Source organism: Prionailurus viverrinus, chromosome A2, assembly GCF_022837055.1.
Source record: "Prionailurus viverrinus isolate Anna chromosome A2, UM_Priviv_1.0, whole genome shotgun sequence".
Taxonomy (NCBI): domain Eukaryota; kingdom Metazoa; phylum Chordata; class Mammalia; order Carnivora; family Felidae; genus Prionailurus; species Prionailurus viverrinus.
This window is the reverse complement of record NC_062562.1, coordinates 111,668,173-111,690,600: the sequence shown is the minus strand read 5'-3', so window position 1 is coordinate 111,690,600 and position 22,428 is coordinate 111,668,173. Positions and strand designations below refer to the sequence as shown.

Genomic DNA, 22,428 nt, shown 5'->3' with positions numbered 1-22,428 from the left:
TTATTGAAGACTGCAGGAATGATATTGAAAAAAAAGAGAAGGAAATAAAACATCAACGCCCAGTTTCAGATGTTCTGGACTGATACAGGACACAGAGAGGATGATGTGGTAGTTTTGATGGCAGACCAGGCAAGGCTAAAAATCCTGGAACAACCATTTACTGGCTGTGTGTCCTTCGGCAAGTTACAGTATTTCTGTCTCAGCTTATGTGGGTTGAAAAATGGGATAACAACATCTAACTCAAGAGATGTTGATGACAGAAGCCAAAGATTGATGCTAATAAAAACTTCACGTACTATGTGTTCCTCATAAACATAAAATCCAAATGAAAGTTAAAAGCACCAATTCTTATCCTTTCCCATGAAAGAGTAAATTAAAATTTAAAAAGTTAAAAGCTTCCTAAACTCGAAAGGAAGTTTAAATTAGGTCTTTAGTTTCTGAGAAAACGACTTACTACTTTAGAAAATCACTTTAAAAGGTAAATTTTCCTTTTGGCTATCTCAGAATCTTTTTCCTGTCAAGAGCCTCCTCTTTTCCTCTATTTTCCAGATGTCAGTAAACTGACTATACTACTTTGAGCTAAAGTAACAATCAGTTACTTACTTGCTACTATTGACTTGTGAGCAAAATGAAAAAATACATTACTTCAAAAACTTTCCTATGGCTCTTTACAACTACAAAATGCATCAAATATAAGTGAAAAAAAGTATTTCAAGCAGCAACTTATTATTATTGCCCTGTATTCAGTGCAACGTGAGTCAGGTACCACAGTAAAATGAACTATACAGTTACCTTAAAAAGCATGGTGAAGGGCACCTGGCTGGCTCAGCTGGTAGAGAATGCGACTCTTGATCTCAGGGCTGTTGAGTTCAAGCCCCACATTTGGGGTAGAGATTATTTAATGAATAAAAGTTTAAAAAAATCCTTCACAAAAAGTATGGTGAAGAATATAAATCTTATTCATTCATCACTGTCATCCTAACATGGCAAGAATGAATGGAAAAGGAAATCTAAACACCAATGTTCCAAATATTTTTCAAGGGTCAAATAGTAATGCTTTAAAGTCATTCAAAAATAATCCTGTAAACTAAATTAAGGTTTCCTATTCTACTCAATACAGTTATGAGCTACTGTTTCCACATGAGACCCAAAACAAAATCCCCACTCTTAATTTAGGGTATCTTACAGATCAATAATTGCATGAGTTCTTTTAAAATTTTTTTAATGTTTATTTATTTCTGACAGAGAGAGAGAGAGAGAGAGAGAGAGAGAGAGAGAAAGAGAGAGAGAGAAAGAGAGAGAGAGAAAGAGAGACAGAGAGAGAGAGACAGAGTGTGAGTAGGAGAGGGGCAGACAGAGAGGGAGACACAGATTCTGAAGCAGGCTCCAGGCTCTGTCAGCACAGAGCCTGACGCAGGGCTTGAACCCACAAACCATGAGATAATGACACATGCAGAAGTTGGACACGTAACTGACTGAGCCACCCAGGTGCCCCTAGAGTTCTTTTAGTAAAGTTCACTAGTAAAAGAAAAAAAATCATGACATTTTATAGCAGATGTCAAAGGCTTTTTTGGAATATAAGATACAATAGGCTTTCCAGACTAAGGAAATATCTTAAAAAACAAAGAACACAAGGAAGAAGGTAGAACTTTTACCTTCTCAGATACTAATATTAATGTGGTAAAATTATATAACATCAACACAGATTAATTATCTATATTAATCTGACATAAATATGCTGTATCCAATATGCAAGTGAGTAATAGATCAAGCGTCTATTGTACAATATTATAAATATGATAGAATGTGTAATTTATTGTATTAGTAAATTAACATGTGTTTAAATCATTTTGAAGGACATAGATAATTAATTATGACAGTAATATAAAGTAGCAAATATTTATCATAAAATTCTATTTTATTATTTATTCCATAAAAATGGAATTTTATTATAAATATTTGCTACTTTATATTACTGTCATAATAAATTAAAACTAAACATGTACTTAATCAGAACAAAATAGCCTTGTTTTAAATGTCTCTGTCAAGAATTTGAAACATTTCACAAATAAGGTTAAAGTAACATTTATCTCAAAGATACAAGAAGAAATAGATACATAGATACATGTAAAATGACTTGACAACAAAATAGTCCATCATAAAATATTCTGGAACATAGACATATTTCTCCAAGAATAATTTAAACAACTTGGGTCTCAAACTGTCAACTACACCCAAAATTCTTTTAATAAATTTTTATCTGTGGTCTATTGAACTTATATAAAAATGTTGAAAATATTTGCCCAGGTTTCTTCAAATATAATTCTACTGAGCTTTTTCTGTCATTATTTTGAATGAATATTATAGGGTCTTCTTCGTAGGGAAAATACTCAGAACATCTACTTATAGGGAGGTGGTTGGGAGGATGGGGGACAATAGCTGATGGGGGTTAAGGAGTGCATGTGCTGTCATGAGCACCGGGTGATGTATGGAAGTGTTGAATCACTATATTGTACACCTAATACCAATATTACACTGCATTTTAACTAACTGGAATTTACATAAAAGCTTAAAACAAATCCACTTATAGACGAAAAAAACCCAAAACAACACAAGTCTCTCTTCACATAAAGTGACTAATTTATCCTTTCTGATAAATAGATTATGCAGATTCTTTAAAGATATAAAATGAAGGGGCGCCTCAGTGGGTCAGTCGGTTGAGCATCCAACTCTTGATTTTGGCTCAGGTCATGATCCTAGGGTCATGGGATTGAGCTCCTCTGTGCTGAGCATGGAGCTTGCTTGAGATTCTCTCTCTTTCTCCCTTTGTCCTTCTCACCCACTCACTCATGTGCTCTTTCTCATAAATAAATAAATAAATAAATAAATAAATAAATAAATAAATACACACACATACACATACACACACACACACACACACACACACACACACACACACACACACATAATGGATCTTCCCAGGGTCATTCATGATTCTTCTTGGCGGAGAATAGATAAGTGGGGCAAATGAACAAAATCACATACCAGAGAATAAACAGAAGGTAAGAATCACTATTTCCCACCATTGATGCTGTAAACTAATGGATGGAGTAGTGGAGGCCCCTCCAAGAAGCAAAGCAGGTTTTTCATCAGCACTCTTACTACTTACCCAAGGTTTTCACCAGTAAAATCACAATTTCCTCCAAGCCATACCTCCATGTCTTAAACATTCCTCCTCTCCCCACCCCAGTGCTCCTTCTTACGCTCATGTCATGCTGCAGGCTTCTGGAGTGAAAAGGTCAGAGGCAAAGAAACATTTGCTACCTTGATATGCTCCTGAAGCTGAGCCTGGTGCTGCCGTGTCAAGTTCTCATGCTGTTTCTGAAACTCTGCAATCAGGAGTTGCTTCTGGATTTGCTGCTGTTGCTGGATAAGGAGTAATTCTTGCTGCAGTTGCTTTTCACGGACAACAGGATCCACCACAGGCATCATCATCCTGAGGTCTGTCCTCAGGTCTAAAGGTGAGATGGGCTCCAGGCCCACAGGAACCTCTGATTTCACATCCACTAGAGAAACAGGGGGAAAAAAGGGGCGGGGGTAGGGGGCATGACAGAGGATAAGAAATTAGCACAGTGACTTGGAAACAAACAAAAAATAAAAGAGATTATACCCTACAACAAACTTTAGGTCAACTACTGTAGTCATTTTTTACGACGATGATAAAAAGTCTTTTGTATATTAGTTTTGATAAAAAATGGACCCTATGCTCATTTTCAACCACCAATACCCCTTCATAAATCTTCTAAATTTCTCTTTTCAAGGAGATGAATCAAAACAAAACAAAACAAAACACCAAACAGATGAAGCTAATCATTTACTGGTATATAAGTCATTCATAAAACCTATTCTACTTGATCAGTTATGCAAGTCAGGTAAACTTAGGACAAAAAAATGCAACTCTGTTGAGAAGATGCCAGGTTATAACACAGAAGTATCACAACTCAATTTCTACACTTGCAAATGTTTTGGTTTGTAATTAGAATCAGAAGATATATTCTAAGATATACTCCTTAAGAATTAAGGAATTCCTGGGGTGCCTGGTTGGCTCAGTCAGTTTAGCTTCCTACTCTTGATTTTGGCTCAGGTCATGATCTCACGGTCATGAAATCAAGCCCTGCTTCAGGCACGTGCTAGCCGTAGAGCTTGCTTAAGATTCTCTCTCTCCCTGTCTCTCTGCCCCTTTCCCCTACTTGTGCTCTTTCTCTCCCAAATAAATAAATAAACAAATAAAAAAACAAATAAATAAAGGAATTCCTTAAGAATTAAAGCTTTTTAGCAAGGTATCTGTAGGGCTATGGGACCTAACAAAGAAAACAACAGATCTGCATGCTAAAATCTTGAAAATGATGAGTAGGTTAGCTAACCAACCACAACAATGGTCCCAGGTCCAAACATCAAGGAGTGAAAGTAGCCAACTTTCTATGTACTGTTCTTAAAATGATAATATTTCAGTTACCTTAGTCCTAAAATGAGCAAGGCAGAAAAATGGTGAGGAAGCCTAAAACAAATCAAACTACTAGAGGAAGAAGATTTGGAGAATAATTATAGGACATTTAAATTTTAAATATCTAAAATAAATTAGACAATGCATAACAATTCATATTATATATATATACACACACACACACACACACACATAATTCTACTCCTGTTAGATAACTTGTAGGATGGAAGGCATAAGCACAAAAGCTCATAGACAAGGAAGACAGCAGTAACAACATGGAACTATTAAAAGGACTAAATGGAATAATCCACTTCAAGGACTTAAAACATATAGTACATTTCTCAATAAATGGTCTGAGTTTTTTAAGTTATATAAAAATTGAAATTTCCTGCATATGAAACTAGATGATACTGTGTGGCTCACAAAACAAAAATATTAAGAACGAGTATGCAAATAAAATTGCATGTGATTTCCATTTAGTACTAGAAAATAAAAACACTAAAACTTCTGGAAAAATGGAAAAAGGAAAAAGAAAATAAAGGAATATAAATAAGCAATTTTAAAAAATTTATCTTTACCAGTAAAGAAATATAAATTTTAAGTGAAAGTAAGCCATTGTTTTCTAAACATTAAATATCATCTATATGATTCATGCATTTACCTGTGTGTGTATATAATGGCCCATTGTATGGTGTAAGCATAATACCAAGTAGACAATTATGTATTGCAAGTGGCACTACCAAATAGCTTAAAACTTCTAAAAAATAATTTGGTGATATGTAGGAAGAGGTATTAAGTATTTTACCATTTGATTCAGGTTTGCCAACTGTAGGAAGATATCTTAAGGAAACAATAGTAACAGGAAAAAACAGTTCAATGTCATACTATTTATTGAAGTATTATTATTTTAATTAAAATCACCAACTACAAGGAAATGTCTAAGTGAAATATGTCACATCCATATGGTGGAAAAATACACAATCATTAAATCATGGGAACATGAAAAATGCTATTACAACATTAAATGAAGAAACAGTAACAGAAGTGACACATACCCTATGATAGCTCTTTAAATAAATATCGTTTAAGTCAATATACATTTATTGAGAACCTTAAATTCTCAGGTTTGATGCTAGATGCTGGACTCAGCAGTAGAGCAAAAATGACAAAAATTCCAACCCTCCCAGAGCATTGGGTTCTTAACTGTATTAGTCTCTGAATTCGTGTACCAAAGACTGGTGAGGTACAGAAGATAGTTGTATCTGGGGTGGAAATAGGAATAATTTTCCCTTTCTTACTTTTCTGTATTTTTCCAAATTGCATTTAATGCTCTGACTACTACTGTAAGTAACTTACATCTGTAGATTCCAGGTTGGGAACTACAAAGTTTATATTCTGTGTGGATTTAAGAGCTATTTTCATGGAGTCAAGAAAAGCTAACAGAAATTTTGTTTGTAGAAGTTAAGGCTGCAAATACTGAATGAAACATTAATGCCCTTACTTGTCACTTGAATTGCACGTACAAGGCAGGTGGGTGAGGTGGAATGGGGGCTGGTATCAATCTTGGGTTGCTAACACTGGTCATTTTTCAGTGTATTGATCAGAAGCTTGTGTTGATGACGCTACATATGTCACTTTAATGAAAATGGTAAAACAGTTTATTAATGAACCATTGTTTGGTGGACAATGTCTTCTAAAACACTGATGTTTATGAAAGGAAAGATAGTAATTGTGACGAGTTGGGGACTAAATGAGGATAGTGGCCTCTAAAATCTCTTCGTTGCAGTACCTGCTATAGAACTTTCAATCAAGACTCTGGAGTAACATGAGATTTTGAACATTAATTTATAGAGTTGGCATAATTCCAACCAAAAGCAATGACTGTTAATGACGTATTTCATTTTTGCATTAAAAAGGCCCAACTACAGCCCCCAGTGTTTACATGGAAATCCCAATAAACAAAGGTCAGAATTTAACCCTATGAAGACAAAATGTAGAATTTCCAAAGACACTGGCCTCTCTCCTTGTTGGCATTCTTCTTATCCATAAATTATGATCATCAAATCTCTAAAAAAAAAAAAAAAAAAAAAAAAAAAACCAAACCCTTCCCACAAAAAAAGATAAGGGAAAAAAGTCCCAGAACTCTCCAAAACAGCTATTGTCAACCTCAAAGGGTAATTTGACTTCTTAACCTGCTATCCCAACAGAAATGATTGTGTCTAACTGCTTGCCTTTGTTCAGAGACTAATCACTAAATTGTGAAAAATCACCCTCAACTTAGAAAAACTGCTCTTGATTATAAATAATTGCCCAAGACTGAGAGAAAGCGGCAAGCAAGATCCCAGTCTTTCATCCAATTTATTCAGCAGCAATCCACATTCCATTTGTCTAGACTAAATATAGCAGCGTTTATACAAGAAATCAATAGTGCTTGCAGAGAGGAGAGCAAAGGCATGAATATTTCATCAAACTCAGAGAGAAATGGCAATCAGCAAACTGATGGTTCTGTGTAGGTCATCTTTGGCCTGCTGGATTAGTTCTGTTACTTGGACAATAGCTCATCTCTGGCTAATCATAATCATATCATAAGCATTCTTTCTATTTTTAACATTAATTGTATTGTGGGTGACAAAGACTCATCGTATTCCAAAAGAAATGATGGATTTTTCTTACAGCTTCTGTGACAGGCTAATAAGCCTCTCCAGGAGCAATAATAGTAACACAATACCAGGGCTGAGTTTCAACAAGTTACAGTCACTTTCATATCACAGAATGTGAAAGAAAGGGCATTGTCCACAGCTGCTATATTATCATCTTTAGAAATAACCAACTTACAAGAAAAAAATTAACAACCAATTTTAACAATGAGGAAATGGAATCATCTCTATTCATAACATTTCTTGCATAGGAGCATGCAAATTCCTTACAAATTACTTAGAACAGGTGCCAGTAGTACATAAGTTAGAAGGAAGTTGATGGAACAAATTGTAGTTATTAGTAGCACTAGTTATAAACAAATTTTTTTTTATTAACAGACCTCAATTACTTTAGCTCAAGACTTCATGCTTTATTCGGACTCACTATGTTTGTCTGAGATTTCAAACACATGCCAACACAAATATATGTTATATTATATTTATATTGTTAATTCTAATACCACATGCTCAGTCAGAACATTTCCACATATATATTAACTAGTCTTAATTACCACTTTACAAAGCCCTCGTCATTCTTTCTCCAGTGTCTTTCTTAATTGTTTCTTTGATAGTTATTTATTCTTCTTTTAGCATTAATCAACTCATGAACTTTTCTTTTAGAAACTGTTTTTAGGGGGCGCCTGGGTGGCGCAGTCGGTTAAGCGTCCGACTTCAGCCAGGTCACGATCTCGTGTTCCGTGAGTTCGAGCCCCGCGTCGGGCTCTGGGCTGATGGCTCAGGGCCTGGAGCCTGTTTCTGATTCTGTGTCTCCCTCTCTCTCTGCCTCTCCCCCGTTCATGCTCTGTCTCTCTCTGTCCCAAAAATAAATAAACGTTGAAAAAATAATTTTTAAAAAAAAAATAAAAAAAAGAAACTGTTTTTAGTTTTTAATGAACATGGAAACAAAAAAGCTCCCATTTCAAAATTAAAATCTCAGATCATGTAGATGTATATAACAATCACATCTATTTAAGCAACATATATACCCTGTTTATACTTGTAACTAAATTTCTTTGACAAATATATTTTTTAAACTATTAAAGTACTAATTCAGAGTTCAGAGAATAATCTAGTAGCCATGGAGTGTTTCATTCTTCACCATAGATACTGTTGTTATTTACAGCACAGGTTAAGTAGAATTTTTATATGTTCATAAACAGAAATCTTTGGTTTCTCTTTATCTTATAAACAAGAATCCATTCTTTTTAAGAATGTTTTAAGTGAACAACTTGTAAACCCCACAGATGGAAAAATTCTACGGACACACAATTTTGGCCATTTACAACAATCACAACTATGGCTGCAGCCTGTTGATGCTGTTCCTCTGGTAAGATCTCAAAGCAGTAGACTGCAAACTTCAGGTTTTTACAAAAAAATGGCATCGGCACAGACTCACCACCAATTTGTATGTGTCAGTTTAGCTAAAAGTTAAAACTTGCAAAAATGTAATAAACATTAGGACCCTGTTTATTTCAGTTAATGTTCATATACAGCAACTGCAACTCAGAATACAACGTCACCGACGCAGACCTGTACAGCCAGTGTACGTGAAAATTAAGTTCTCTATACCAAGGAAATGGTTGTCCACAACCCCTGGCAAGTGGACATATGAACTACAATTTCTAGATCTGGGGAGAACCAAATGTTGCTTGGACTATCTGATCAGCTAACATAAGCAGTTTTCTTCGTGAGCCTTCTTGAAAAGCTATTGAAGAGGTCTTCGGGATGGGTGGAAGGCAATCAAAAAGTAGCTCATTATAGTCTCTTCCCTAACTACAGCACTGTATGTCAATCTCACCTTGAGGGATCTTCAAGAGTTTACTCTGCAATGGAGGATAGATTCTAGCTTCACTACCACTTCCTTGTCATTGGTTATTTTCATCACTGAAGAGGGTTTTTCGGATAGAATACATAGGTTTTGGGAAATAAATATAAGAACTCAAATCTTTTTCTTCCTTCAACTCCATGAAGTTGATTTAAGCCCATTTAAACTACCTTGATATTTCCTTTTCTGATACCTATCACCTGCCACCCCACCCTTCTAAGAGTCTTTTGGAACTAAACATATACAACTTTGTAATTTTATTTACATTTTTACTCCTTATCTCCTGTTGGCTACATCAGAGCATAAAGCTATCTAAGGACAGGGCCCTTTCTGATGCTTGTTTGAATCTTTTCTCTCTAGTCCTTTATCTCAATAACTATATTACAGCACAAATTCTTAAGTATTATACTATCTAAAGAAAGTATCAGATATTGCCCAGGGCTGTATGTATCTAAAACAACATTATAATCATTGCTTTTATGTATCATCAAGCTGACATATCATTTTGCATTAACTCCTTTATTCAGCAAATATTTGTGAAGCCATATTTAATAACAAAATAGTTTTCAGTCAATAAGTAGGGAAAGCCTTCAGAGAACTCATATTTTGATGCAGAAGATCAACCCATAAACTTATTTAGAAAACATGACACATTAAAGGCAATGATGTTGGTGTTCCAGAATCCCAGCTGGGTCCCCTTCTATTTTCTCGCCAGGACTCTCCATGGTGATCTCTTCCATTCCCAGGACTATTTGCTTCCTATATGGTAACAATTCTATCTCCAACCTAAACAGCTATTCCAAACTTGCAATCCAAATGTATAACTACTATCAGCAATCTCCATTTAACTGATACTACTCTTTCTCCAGCACCTCTGGTCTCAGTTATTGCAACAAGAGACAACTGAAGTGTCCCTTTCATTACCCATATCCAATTGACAGAAATGATCTTTTCTACACTCAAATACTTTTTGTATCCATTAAGATCTCTCCACTACCACTGCCTGTTTTACTAAAGCAGTCCTCTGTCACGAAAACCAATCAACAAACCCCAATCTTTCTTTTCTTAAATGTTTTTTTATTTTTGAGGGAGACAGATGATGAACAGGGGAGGAGCAGAGAGATAGGGAGACACAGAATCAGAAGCAGGCTTCAGGCTCCAAGCTGGCAGCACAGAGCCCAACGTGGGGCTCGAGCTCACAAACTGCGAGATCATGACCTGAGCCGAAGGCAGACGCTTAACCCACTGAGCCACCCAGGTGCCCCAGAACCCAATCTTTAACAAAGCTGGCCTGTCCCTCCATGGCGTGCTTTCTGCCTGTGTTTCCAGCCTCAATACCACCTACTTTCCCTTCACGTGAGTCATACTGATCTTGCAATTCCTTAAACACACCATGCTCTCCTAAGCTTCAGAGATGTCTCATAAACATTATCACTTCCTAAAACCCAATCCCACCCCATTTTTCTACACTGATTCTTATTTATCCTTCATATAATAAAAATGACTTGCTCTAGGATGTCCTTCTGAGTTTTATTGCATTTTCCTATTAAATTCTTCAATTCTTTTCATAACATTAGTCTCCCTTCACCATTATCCTAAATTCCATGAGAAAAAGGAGTATATTTTCAGTGCCTAGCACAGCATAAAAATATAGTAATGCCTTAATGCATAGCTGGAATGAATGAAAAAATAAATGAATAAATGATATTCATGGTAATCACATGGGTATAAAATCAGAAACACTGCATGTATGCATATGTATACACATGCCCAAGTAAAATCCTAAAACAATTACTTATTAGGTCTTTTTGACTGCTCAAACTTCAGATAAATATTATTTGGCTGCTTAAATTATTGATAACTGAATGAGTTTCCATTAATAGTGAATAAGTATTTGTAAAAAAAATGATCTCAGATATTTTTCTACCTAATGTGTCATTTCACATTTCCCATGTCATAATCTACTCTTTTTTTTTTTAACATTTATTTATTTTTGAGAGACAGTGACAGAGCATGAGCAGGGGAAGGGCAGAGAGAGAGTGAAACACAGACTCTGGAAGCAGGCTCCAGGCTCCGAGCTGTCAGCACCGAGCCCGACATGGGGCTTGAACTCACGAATCACAAGATCATCACCTAGGCCGAAGAAGGACACCCAAACGACGAAGCTACCCAGGCACCCCTCCCATGTCACAATGTACTCTTAAAATTCAGTGTGCTGACAGGTAATAATCACCAAAGTGGGGTGGGAACAGTGAGTAAAATAAAATATACCCATTTATGCTGTTTGTCTCAACAGAGATCACCAAGAACAGGACACAGTGCTAAATAAGTTATTTTATCAAAATTCTTCAATGCTTTCTCCAAAATAACCAATAATTGACTTTATAAAAATACTGAACACCCTTAATTGAAAGCTTTTCATTGAAATGTATAGTGTTATTTCTGCCTTAGAAAGCACATTTTCTCTGAAAAAGGAAATTAATAAATGTGACTGTACCTAACATTAAAATTGGGAAATGGGAAAACAAATAATACATCCTCAGTCTGATGACAAAGCTGCCCAAACTTCACTTTAGTAGTACAAATATTCTTAGCTGATTTTCCAGTTACTACTTATAATAGCATCATCATGAAATAAAAAAGAATTAGGAAATTATCAAACATGAAAAGAATAATTTTCAAAACAAGAATTATTTAAGTTGATTATTCCGGAAATACACTTCTCCCTCAAAGTGATTCTGTTCAAGTTATACATGTCTTTAGTTTCTTAAAGTGCACTAATACACGGCATAAATGAAAAGAAAATACACGCAAGAAGCAATCTGGGCTTTGATTTACTATTCTCTTATTTCCCAGGGGTCTGAACAGGAAACAAAAATAACCACAAATGACTAAAATTTCAGTAGGCCTTGAAATATCAACATTTAAGTTAAAGAAAGCTAACTTTTTAATCAAAGCCTTACTATTTTGATTTACTTAATTCAAATTCCCTCTCTGCAAATATGCTTTTGAATTAAGCAGTCATAACAAACCATAACACAAACACGAATTGCCAACTCATTTGTAATACCCACTTAGTTCTAAACTATCGCAGTGTTTCCTAGTTCCTCACTATTCGAGAACCCAGTAAAAGCTTCATTGAGCTTCTTGCAGTAGGGAAACTAGATCAAGCCAATTTATGGGACTTCAAGGTAATAGGAGCTAAGAACCTAATCCATATTATTTTGTAATTTGAGATAAAAATTTAACTTGACATAATAGTACTTGTAAATGAAACCTTCAGTAGATGAGAAATTTTAGTGTTTTTCAAAATAGAAAACATAAGTGTTAATCTATGAAGTTATTTATCTAGCCACATATAGCACTCATCATCTGGGAAGAGCAAACTGACTTGTGTAAGAATTTCTGTGAAAGTGCGACAAATGGTTTCCTTCTCCATTTTTCTTCCTACAACCTGTAAGTTCTTCTAGGTTACAATCACTAAATTATAACTACTTGCAAATGGCTAACAATACTTCCTTCTGCTTATGAAAACCTAATATTTGAAGCAGCAGATTCCCTTGTAACCCTGTATTCTAGTTCATCATTTGACACATAAAATAAACTTAATAAGTAAGTTTAAGGTTAGTGAGTATTGATTGACTAAATTAGCTCTATTGGCAGATACCCATCTCCAACAACATTCGTGTCCAAATCATATTTGTTTCTTCAGAAAACAGACTTTTTTCCAAGGGTGTGTTCCCACTCTTCTATCAGGAACCCTTGTCAGTGGAAGTATGTAACTATGTTCTTTTTTGATGAGAAAAAGAGCTTTTGTGTGTTCTTGTATCCTGCCAGCAAAAAACAAATACCTATGACCAGAAAAAAATTTTCAATCTTTCCTGAGAGCTTCCATGCTTAATATACTCAAGACAAGAACATAATAAAAGTAGGAGGAGGAAAAGAGCAGAGATGCTACCAGGTATGATGCTTCCCTCCTTTTCCTCTTTGATTCAAACCATGTCTTTTATATCTACCCTCTAATCTTCAATCCTACAGGATGGAAACAGGATCTTCACCAATGCACTTTTTTTTTTTCCTTCTCCAGATCTGGGTTGTCTGTGAAGTTCTAAGGAAATCTTTATTACAAACCAAAAAGTCTTAAAGTCCCACTAAAACCTTCTAATATAGGATTGTACTGACTTTTAAAAACATTTCTTTAAACAGCTGGACACTTTCTTCAAATAAAACATTATGAACAGCCCCAACATATAAAACCAGGACGAGCGCAACTCTTCAGGAGGAACTGATGTCCTACCCACTAACTTCCGCTCTGGCTCCTTCCCCTGGAAATCCAGATTCCATGGAATTCAGTTTGAAAATCACTGCACTATTTCTTTATTTGCTAAATTCAAATCAGAGACAGATTACATTACTGCTCTTTCAAAGAACATGCATTACTATTTTGTGGAATTGTGGGAATTTAGAATTTTTGAATTGGAAATAATAAAGTTCCACTTTGTACACACAATTTGGGAGAAAAGTAAATGCTAAAAAATAAAAATTCATCTAACATTGCATAATTTCAAATCTAGCCAGACAAATGCATTGGCACCTGTGTTTATGTTATTGCCACATGGTGGCACCACTTTTGCTCACAAGTAGAAATACCCACTATCCTTTGTCAGGAAGCACTTTGAATATGTGAGTTTTAAAATAATTATGCAAGCTTGGAATTATGCAAAGTTTTCAGGGCTTGAGCATTCTAATAAAATGTGACTTCCCTATGCGGATTCTAAATTTGGCTTTCTAAACTTGGTTAAGAACAAAGATACCATAATGTTAGTCAGTCTGGAGAGTTGCTTTCTTTTAATTTAAATTATGAAGCCAACACCAATACCAGTGCTTATTATGTGCCAAACACTGTTCTGAATGTTTTACAAAATAAATGTTAATTCATTTACTCTTTTGTACAACACTATATGAGGTTGTAATATCCGGTTACCAATGGGGCAGACATGATTATGGTCCTTAGTCACAGATGACGAAATGGAGGCCATGGAGAAACTTGGCCAAAGTCACATGGCTACTAACTGGTACAACGCGAATGAGAACAGACATCATTCACTTCCAGGGTCCAGGATCTTAGCCACTTCACTCTTACTTGTGAGTTCTACAAAACAGGTAACCAATTTAATTTCTATGTAGTTTATGTTGGTATAAACCTTGATATAAGGAGACTGAAAACTTTTTTGTTAAAACAATATCATATATTTTACAGGGTGCACGGGTGGCCCAGTCGGTGGAGCGTCTGACTCTTGATTTCTACTCAGGTCATGATCCCGGGGTCGTGGGATCGAGCCTTGCACCAGGCTCCACAATGAGGATGGAGCCTGCTTAAGGTTCTCGTTCTCTTTCTCTTTCTCTCTCTCTTTCTCTCCCCCTCTGCCTCTCTTCCCTGTTTGTACTCTCTCTCTCTAAAAAAAAAAAAATTAAACAAAAAAACCAATATCATATATTTTTATTTTTAACAGTAAAGAGAACCATTTACTTGTAATTGCCAATATATACAAAAGAGAGATTTGTAGAACACATTTATGCATATTTTGACACATTTGTGTATTTTCAGGTGAGTTCAAGGCATCCTTCTCAACACCTGTGTTCCAATGCTTTTCTAAGAAATAATTCTGTATTTAGGAAGTGCAAATTTGGTATTTCATCATTCTCTTTTAGCTACAGAAAGTTCTGTTGAGTCTAGACAATTTTTTTTATTTCATCTTACTTTCCAATCTCAATCTACTAACTCACAGGTAAAGACTGCCTCATAATGAAGTTATCCTTAGTATTTGATTAACTAAATCCCATTGGATTATATCAGAGGTAGAGACACTGACTTATAATTAACTGTAAATAGTGTTAATGAGATTTAAATGTGTTGTTCATAAATTTCTAGATTACTTTTTTAATTGAAGTAATTAGTAACAAAAAGGAAGAGGCAGCTGTTTTTTTGACAGTGTGAGAATAGATTTGACAGGATAGACTGTGGTGGTTTATTTTTTGTGATTTTGGAGTTTTTTTGGTGTATGAGTCCCTGTTCATTATGAGGGATGATCTCTAGCTATTAAGGCACAACTTAGATGATAAGTGTAAGGATCTACCTCAAAGAAGGGCCTGAAGTTGTCAGAAAATTCTGATTAAAAAAAAAAAAATATATATATATATATATATATATATATATATATATCAATAAATCTGTATCTGTGCATTAACTAAAGACCTTCAGAATCTGGCATAAGAAAATGTAATAATTTTTCTCTGTGGTTGGTGTTTAATTAGATGTCATTAAAATTTCTATTTCTGGTAGAACTCATAGTATCTGTTTATAGGAATGGCCTGTATTCAGAGAACTGTCAGCATTATAGAACAGAAGTTTCTCAACATTTTAAGCACAGCTTTGAGATGATCAGTCTACAACTTGAAGTGGTACATTTTGTACAAACAAAGTATAAGAAGTTACTTAAAGTATTAAGAATAAACAGGATTCTGTAGAGCTGGGGTCAGCAAACTATAGCTCATGGGCCAAACCCAGACTGCCTTGGTTCTTCTTTACCACCTACAACCTAAGAATGACTTTCACATTCTTGAATGGTTAAAAAAAAAAAAAAGTGAAAATTATTTGGAATTCAAATTTCAGTGTTCATAAACAAAGCTTCATTGGAACATAGTCTATCTTATTCGTTTACATATACTGTATGGCGGCATTTAAGTTATAAAGTCAGAGTTAAGTGCCACAGAGACAGTATGGTCTGCAAAACCTAAAATACTTACTATCTGACCCTGACAGAAAAAAGTCTGTCAAACCTACTGCAGAGGATCTACAGCCAATATTTTATTTTCACACAGTGATGTTTCCCTATGATAATCAAATTTCTAAGCCACCTCTCTTCTCTACCCTACTTAATTAGAAAGTAGAATATACTGACAAGATGACCATATAAAAAAAGCTCTAAGTATTTTCATTGGATTGATATATTAGTTTTAGGATTTGTTGCTTGCTTCTCACATTAAGCAATTAACTGGAAAACAAAAATATAAACAAATATGATGGCATTTTTAAGTTTATTTATCTATTTTGAGAGAGAGAGAGAGAGAGAGAGAGAGAATCCCAAGCAGCCTCTGTATTGACAGTGTAGAGCCTGACGTGGGGTTCGAACTTATGAACCGTGAGATCATGACCTAAGCCAAAACCAAGAGTCAGATGCTTATTAACCAAATGACCCACCCAGGTGCCCCAAACATGATGGCATTTTTAAGTGACCAATATATGTTGAGCACTAGTTACAATTTTTGCATGAATGTTTTTCATTTCATATAGTAGGCTTGTCATTATCCCCATTTTACAGGTTATAGTAAGGAATACTAGATAGGTTTGAGTTAATTTTTGCAAGATCACATCTACAACATCATTCCTTAGGTGCTATTTTATCTTGCTTACTTAAATATTAATTTAGAATGAAGTTAAATGAAAGTCACTTTATCATATTCTATATTAAACAATTCAGGTAGGTTCTCCTTCTAATTTTTCTCCCTTCCATGAGGCAGAGATAACATACCCTGCATTAAGCTAGATCTAAAACAAATATTTGTTCAACTGAAATCTCTTTTAATAAAATAAAGAACATAGACTGCTCCCATCTAGGTAGCAGTTGTGATATATATATATATATATATATATATATATATATATATATATGTATATGCACACATATACATATATTTAAAAGAGCTGTACATTTTATAGAAGTCAAGAGATGAATGAATTTAGGAAAGGAATGTTTAGAAATTACAGGATATTGTGTTTATTTGACATTAAAATTTTTGTTAATAATGTGAGGGTTGATTTAGTTTGTACTGAGTATTTTAAAACCTTGAGGTTTTAAAGAAACATCACGTGTACCTCAAAGCTACAATAATACTACTACAAGGTTGGCTATTATGCCCTAGTGATAGATCTGTAGCCAAACCACTAAAGAAATTTGGTGCCTCAAACAAAATAGCCCTAGTAGTTAGCGTTGTAAGCGGGGGAGGGAAACTTATGGAAAAAAATAGTTACTCAAATGTTCTTCCAGATATTAATGTAATTTTAAATTAATGTAACCCAAGATCATAGGAAATACATTGCTAATCATAGAGCTTAGCAAAGCCATTCTGAATCCAATGGTTTCAATTTTATTTTCCACAGAATTCATGACATAACGTAGATCAGACTGGTAGAAGAGATTCAGCAGCTTGAGAACTCATTTGTTAAACAAAAATTTAAGTTCTAGTTTTAAAAAAGTGATTTAAATCAATGGTTTGCAATTTGTAATCCTTGAAAGGAATTTAAAAATATAAGTATTATCTTGGTGAAACAGAAAAAGTAAGAAAAAAAATAGATGCATGCAATTTTTATTTATCATAAAAGAAATACACTTGTACAGGGGTTACTCAGGTTTCCTCTCCCTGCTGGGGTTGGAGGAGGAGTAAGGAGCTGGAACCCCGTGTGACGGGCTTAGGTCAGTAAGGGAATTCGACCTGCTGAGTTAGGCATGTGTCTGTTAGATTTATGTAGGCTATCCAGTTGGTTTTATTCCTTCAAGGTAAAGTTGGCAGGAGGCAGGATTCAGTCAAAGCCAAGGTTCAGAAATTTCTGGGCATGTCTGGAGAGCAGGTGGGGCTGGCACAGCAGATGTCCATTTGCATAAAAGATAAAGGCACCTCCTAAGAAAAACTCATCTTCAGAAAAGAGGAAGCCAGGCCTGACACACTTGACCTGATAACCCAGCCTCAGGGCCTGAGGGATTCGGACTGTGAACACACAGTTCCATACCTTCTCTGTGCACTCTCACCTCCACGGCCCAGGGTTCAAACCTTGTTTCCATCTTTTATGCTACTCTGAAAATGCTTTCCTCAAACTCATTGGTAAGATTATATTGTTAAAACCAAGTCATTGTTTCATTTGATTCTCTCAGTCATGGAACACTGTTGCTTCAGAGAAAAAATAAATGAATGAATGAATATATCAATCACTGGCTCATGCACATATATTGCCAAAGGATAGAAGCGGAAGAAACATGGCAGAAAGAGAACTGAGTCTCCAGTTTTAATCCTGATCACTTTATTTCCATGGGCCTTTGGTTCCTCATGTAGAAAATAAAGCAAAGAGGCTAAAGTGATGATTCTCAAGCCTCTTCCTGGTACTAAGGCTATTCTCTCCCCACCCTCAAATTATATAGAACATATACTAGTCTCTATGAGAAAGTCTATCTCATGAAGGAGGCAATTACTGTTGGCCTTCACTGACCTCCTTGGGTAAATCAATAACCACCAGAGCTGGCTCTAACCATAGAGAAAGGAAGGGTCTTAGGAGAGAAGAGAGGAACTTCTACCAAGTAGGAGAAAATGACAGAGAATGGAAAATAGAAAGTCCTTTAGAAAAGGCTTATCTAATTAAAAATTACCCTACGGCAGGCTTTGCCTGAGATACAAAACCCAATTATGGTCAAAATTGTTTTCTTCCTTGATTGTGGTGTTTGGAAACTTCTCCTCAAACCCTCCATTGTAAATAGCAAAACATTGCTTTCCATTTTCTGTTTCAAAGAAAACATCTTTTTCTACAAGAGTTGTTTGTCAGTGGAAAGTAATGACCCAAAATATGTATATTTTGTAATTCATTGCTTATGGGAAAAATAATAAACATTTTCCTCACTACAAGTGCTACTATAGAGCAATACAATACCCAATTTGAGAAAAACCAGATATATTATTCTGATTCTATGAAATGTGATGGATATTCAAGACACCCACATTGCTTAATAAAGTCACAGAATATTGACAGTAATTAGAAAAAAGATACAACTAAAATTGAAAAGTAAAACTGAAAAAAAAGTTACCCACAATTTAAATATTTTAGAATTTCTTTTTTTGGTTAACACAAAGATAACATTACTTACAAAGTCTTACAGAAGTAAAATTAAAACCTCATCACCAGTTTATTTTTATTATTTCAGTGCATTTAAATATGAACGAAACCTTTTTTTTTTCTTTTTTTTTGGCTGAAAAAATCCTGCCTTCCCCCCTCCAAAAAAGTACCCTATACTGTCCAAAGCATTTGGTCCTGTTTAATAGCTAAAAACTCTTTTTTCCCACCTCTCTCTAGTTTGGCTCCAAGTCAATGCTGTTTTTCTCATTCCAACTGTTTTGGACATATGCTGGCCCAACTAACAATGGTAAACACAGCAAGCTGTCTCTGATATGGTGCTGATTAAGTCATCTTGTGAGCAAGCAGAGTTTGGATGTTAAGATGCTAAGAAAGAAATTACTTTCAGAAATTCTTCTCCCTTTGAAAAATATTTAGATTCTCAATTTTAAATTATATGATAAACAAACCATGGGATACTTTAAAAAATATATTCATTCAATGTAGGCTTAAGCATTTGCAATACAAAGAAAACTAAGACACGATCCTTACATTTATAGATTTTACAATTTAAAAGGATAAGGAAAAGCATAGGGAACAGTGAAACCCAAAGATGAGCTTAAACATAAGTTTCTAGAGAGTGGCATTTGCTAAGTCGTAGAGGAAAAGAAGGTAGGAAAGTGAAATTATGAATACATTGAATTCTATTTTAATATCCTATTAGGAAACTATTAGTACAAAAGTAATATCTTAGCCCAAGAATTAGGAACAAAGACCTAAAGAACATCAAGCATGTGGTACAAATAAATAACTGGAAGGAATATAAATATGATAGTGCATGAAATTATTATTCAGAATGAAAACAATTATTTTTAAAAGTTGGCATCTTAGATTCAGTTTTGGTACATTAGAATTGAGCACTTATTTTTCACTTAGCTTAGATTGCTATATGACAGCTTCCCCTCATTATGCAAATGGAATAGATAAAACCAAATTGTAAAATAAAGCCAGAAATAAAAGTTTTCTTTAAAAATGCATATGTATTCGGAAGCTTAAGAGGAATACAGAAGTCAAAAAATGGGCCACCTCAAATTTGAGAAAATCATAATATCTCATTTATTGATCAATAAAGCTCTCACCAAGTTACTACTATCCAAAATTTGAGTGTCATGAAAGCAAGGCAGATTAATTCATTCATAATTACAGATAATTATTTTTCAGTTGTACTCTTATCAACAACTTAACTCATTTTTTTTCTTATTTCTAAATTATGTGTGCCCTGAAAATAGAAAGGTGAAGACTTTTGCTATCAAAAAATTTACCATCCAAGCAGGGTGGGAATCCAAGAGAAGAGAGGTGACAAACCAGATGAAAGGTATAAAATAAGATAAAGACTATACTATCTGAACAGATAGTTAGTGACGTTGATAGGTGCCAATTTGTGAGAGTTTCCTCTAAGAAAGGTATTGTGCTAGTAAGTACTTTAAAGACATTATGAAATCACAGACATAGGAAAAAATAATTTTGTCTGTAGGAGTCATTAGAAAGGCTTATGAGTACAAGATACTAGAGGCCAGAGGATGGGGAAACAGCTAGAAAGCTAATAGCAACAACAAAAGAATACCACAAGATAACCATTTAATAATTAGGGCTACCCAACACAGAATAGAAAGAAAAAGATGATGCATTAATAGACGTCTTCAAATCAGTAAGATTTGAAGACCAATTGGATAAAACAAGTAGGAATTTTTTGTAAAATATCACTGATACATTTAAATTATATAGCAATGTTAAGGCAATATTGAACTTTTTAATTAATTTTAAAGTCAGAAAGAAAAAAACTATACGATTTTTTTTTCTTAAAGGAGCAAAATCTTTTGACAGCAAAATGGGAGCATATAACGACAATAAACTATTTTCTTAGTCACAGAAGTTTCCTAACGGTACAAAGCCATATAATATATTTTGAAATTCTTAGAAACTTTTGATCAGAAAATACAGATTAAATAAAAGTTCAATAAAACATGAGCTGTATCACAGAGAATAAAATTCAATAAAAAAAAGAACTGTGACACTTGTACATGACATTACAGATCATTTTGGAAAGAAATTAAAGGAGATCTAAATAAATGGAAATACATCCCATGTTTACTGATTAGAAAACAATACTCTCCAAACTGATTCACAGATTCAGTGCAATCCCTATCAAATTCCCAGTTTTGTTTTAATTGTTTGCAGGAACTGACAATGTGATCTTAAAATTCATATGATGGACACCTGAGTGGTTCAATCCATTGAGGCTCTGACTCTTGATTTCGGCTCAGGTCATGATCCAGAGGTCATGGTATAAAGCCCGGCATCAGGCTCTGCGCTGAGTGTAGAACCTGCTTAAGATTCTCTGTCCCCCCCCCCCCCACCTCTCTCTCTCTCTCTCTCCACCTCTTCTCCTTTCCTCCACTCATGCCCTTTCTCTTTCTCTCTCTCTCAAATTAAAAAAGGAATTCATATAGAAATGGAACAACTCAGAATAGCAGAAATAATCTTGTAAAGAAAATACAATGTGTAGGACTCACACTTTCTGATCTTAAAATTCACTGCAAAAACTACAATAATCAAGACAGTGAAGTACTGGCATAAGGACTGATGTATCAACCAATGAAAGAATATTAAGAGCCTAGAAACAAGGCCTTACATTTATGGTCAATTACTTTTTGATGAGAGTGTTAAGACAGTTGAATAGGCAAAGAATAAATAGTCTTTTCAACAAATGGTGCTGGGACAATGTGATATTTGGATGCAAAAAAATGAAGATGGAATCTTACCTCCCACCATACACAAAAGATCAACTCAAACCAGATTAACAGTCTTAAATGTAGTGCAAACTCTATAAAACTCTTAAAAGACAACATAAAAGTAAATCTTTGTGACTCGGATTAGGCAATGGTTTTTTAAGTAACAAAATCAAAAGCACAAATGAAAAAAAAAGAGATAAATTGGTCTATGTCAAAATTAAAACTTTTGTGAAGATGATAACATGCATCCTCAGAATGGAAGAACGTATTTACAAATCACATATCTGATAAGGGTCTAGTATCCAGAATATATCAAATAAACTTTTAAGAGTTTAAACTCAAAACTACAAATACAAACGACCCAATTAAAAAAAAAACAGACAAAGGGCTTGAAAAGAGTTCTTCAGAAAAGATACACAAATGACCAGTAAGCACTTGAAAAGAGAATCAACATCGTTAGTCTTCAGGGCACTGCAAATTAAAACCATAGTGAGATACCACTTCACACCTACCAGAATGGTTATAATAAAAAAGATCGATTATAACAAGTGTTGACAAGCACTTATGACCCAGGAATTCCATTCCTACATATATATAACAAGAGAAATGGAAAACACACCCACACAAAAACTTGTATGTAGACATTTGCAGCAGTATTAGTCATAATAGGCAAG

At 34.7% G+C, this 22,428-nt stretch overlaps 1 protein-coding gene across 7 annotated transcripts in view; it reads right to left on the bottom strand.

Annotated features, from left to right (window-relative positions):
• Positions 1-22,428, bottom strand: part of HDAC9 (histone deacetylase 9) — a 927,480-nt gene that overhangs the window by 440,936 nt on the left and 464,116 nt on the right. For all 7 annotated transcript variants that reach the window (XR_007150219.1, XR_007150220.1, XM_047849221.1 and 4 more), the window contains one exon: positions 3,325-3,566. Coding sequence is in view for 5 of the 7 variants with exons in the window: in XM_047849221.1 (XP_047705177.1) it covers positions 3,325-3,566 (242 nt within the window). In the remaining 2 variants the exon portion in view is untranslated. The remainder of the gene's footprint in view (positions 1-3,324; positions 3,567-22,428) is intronic.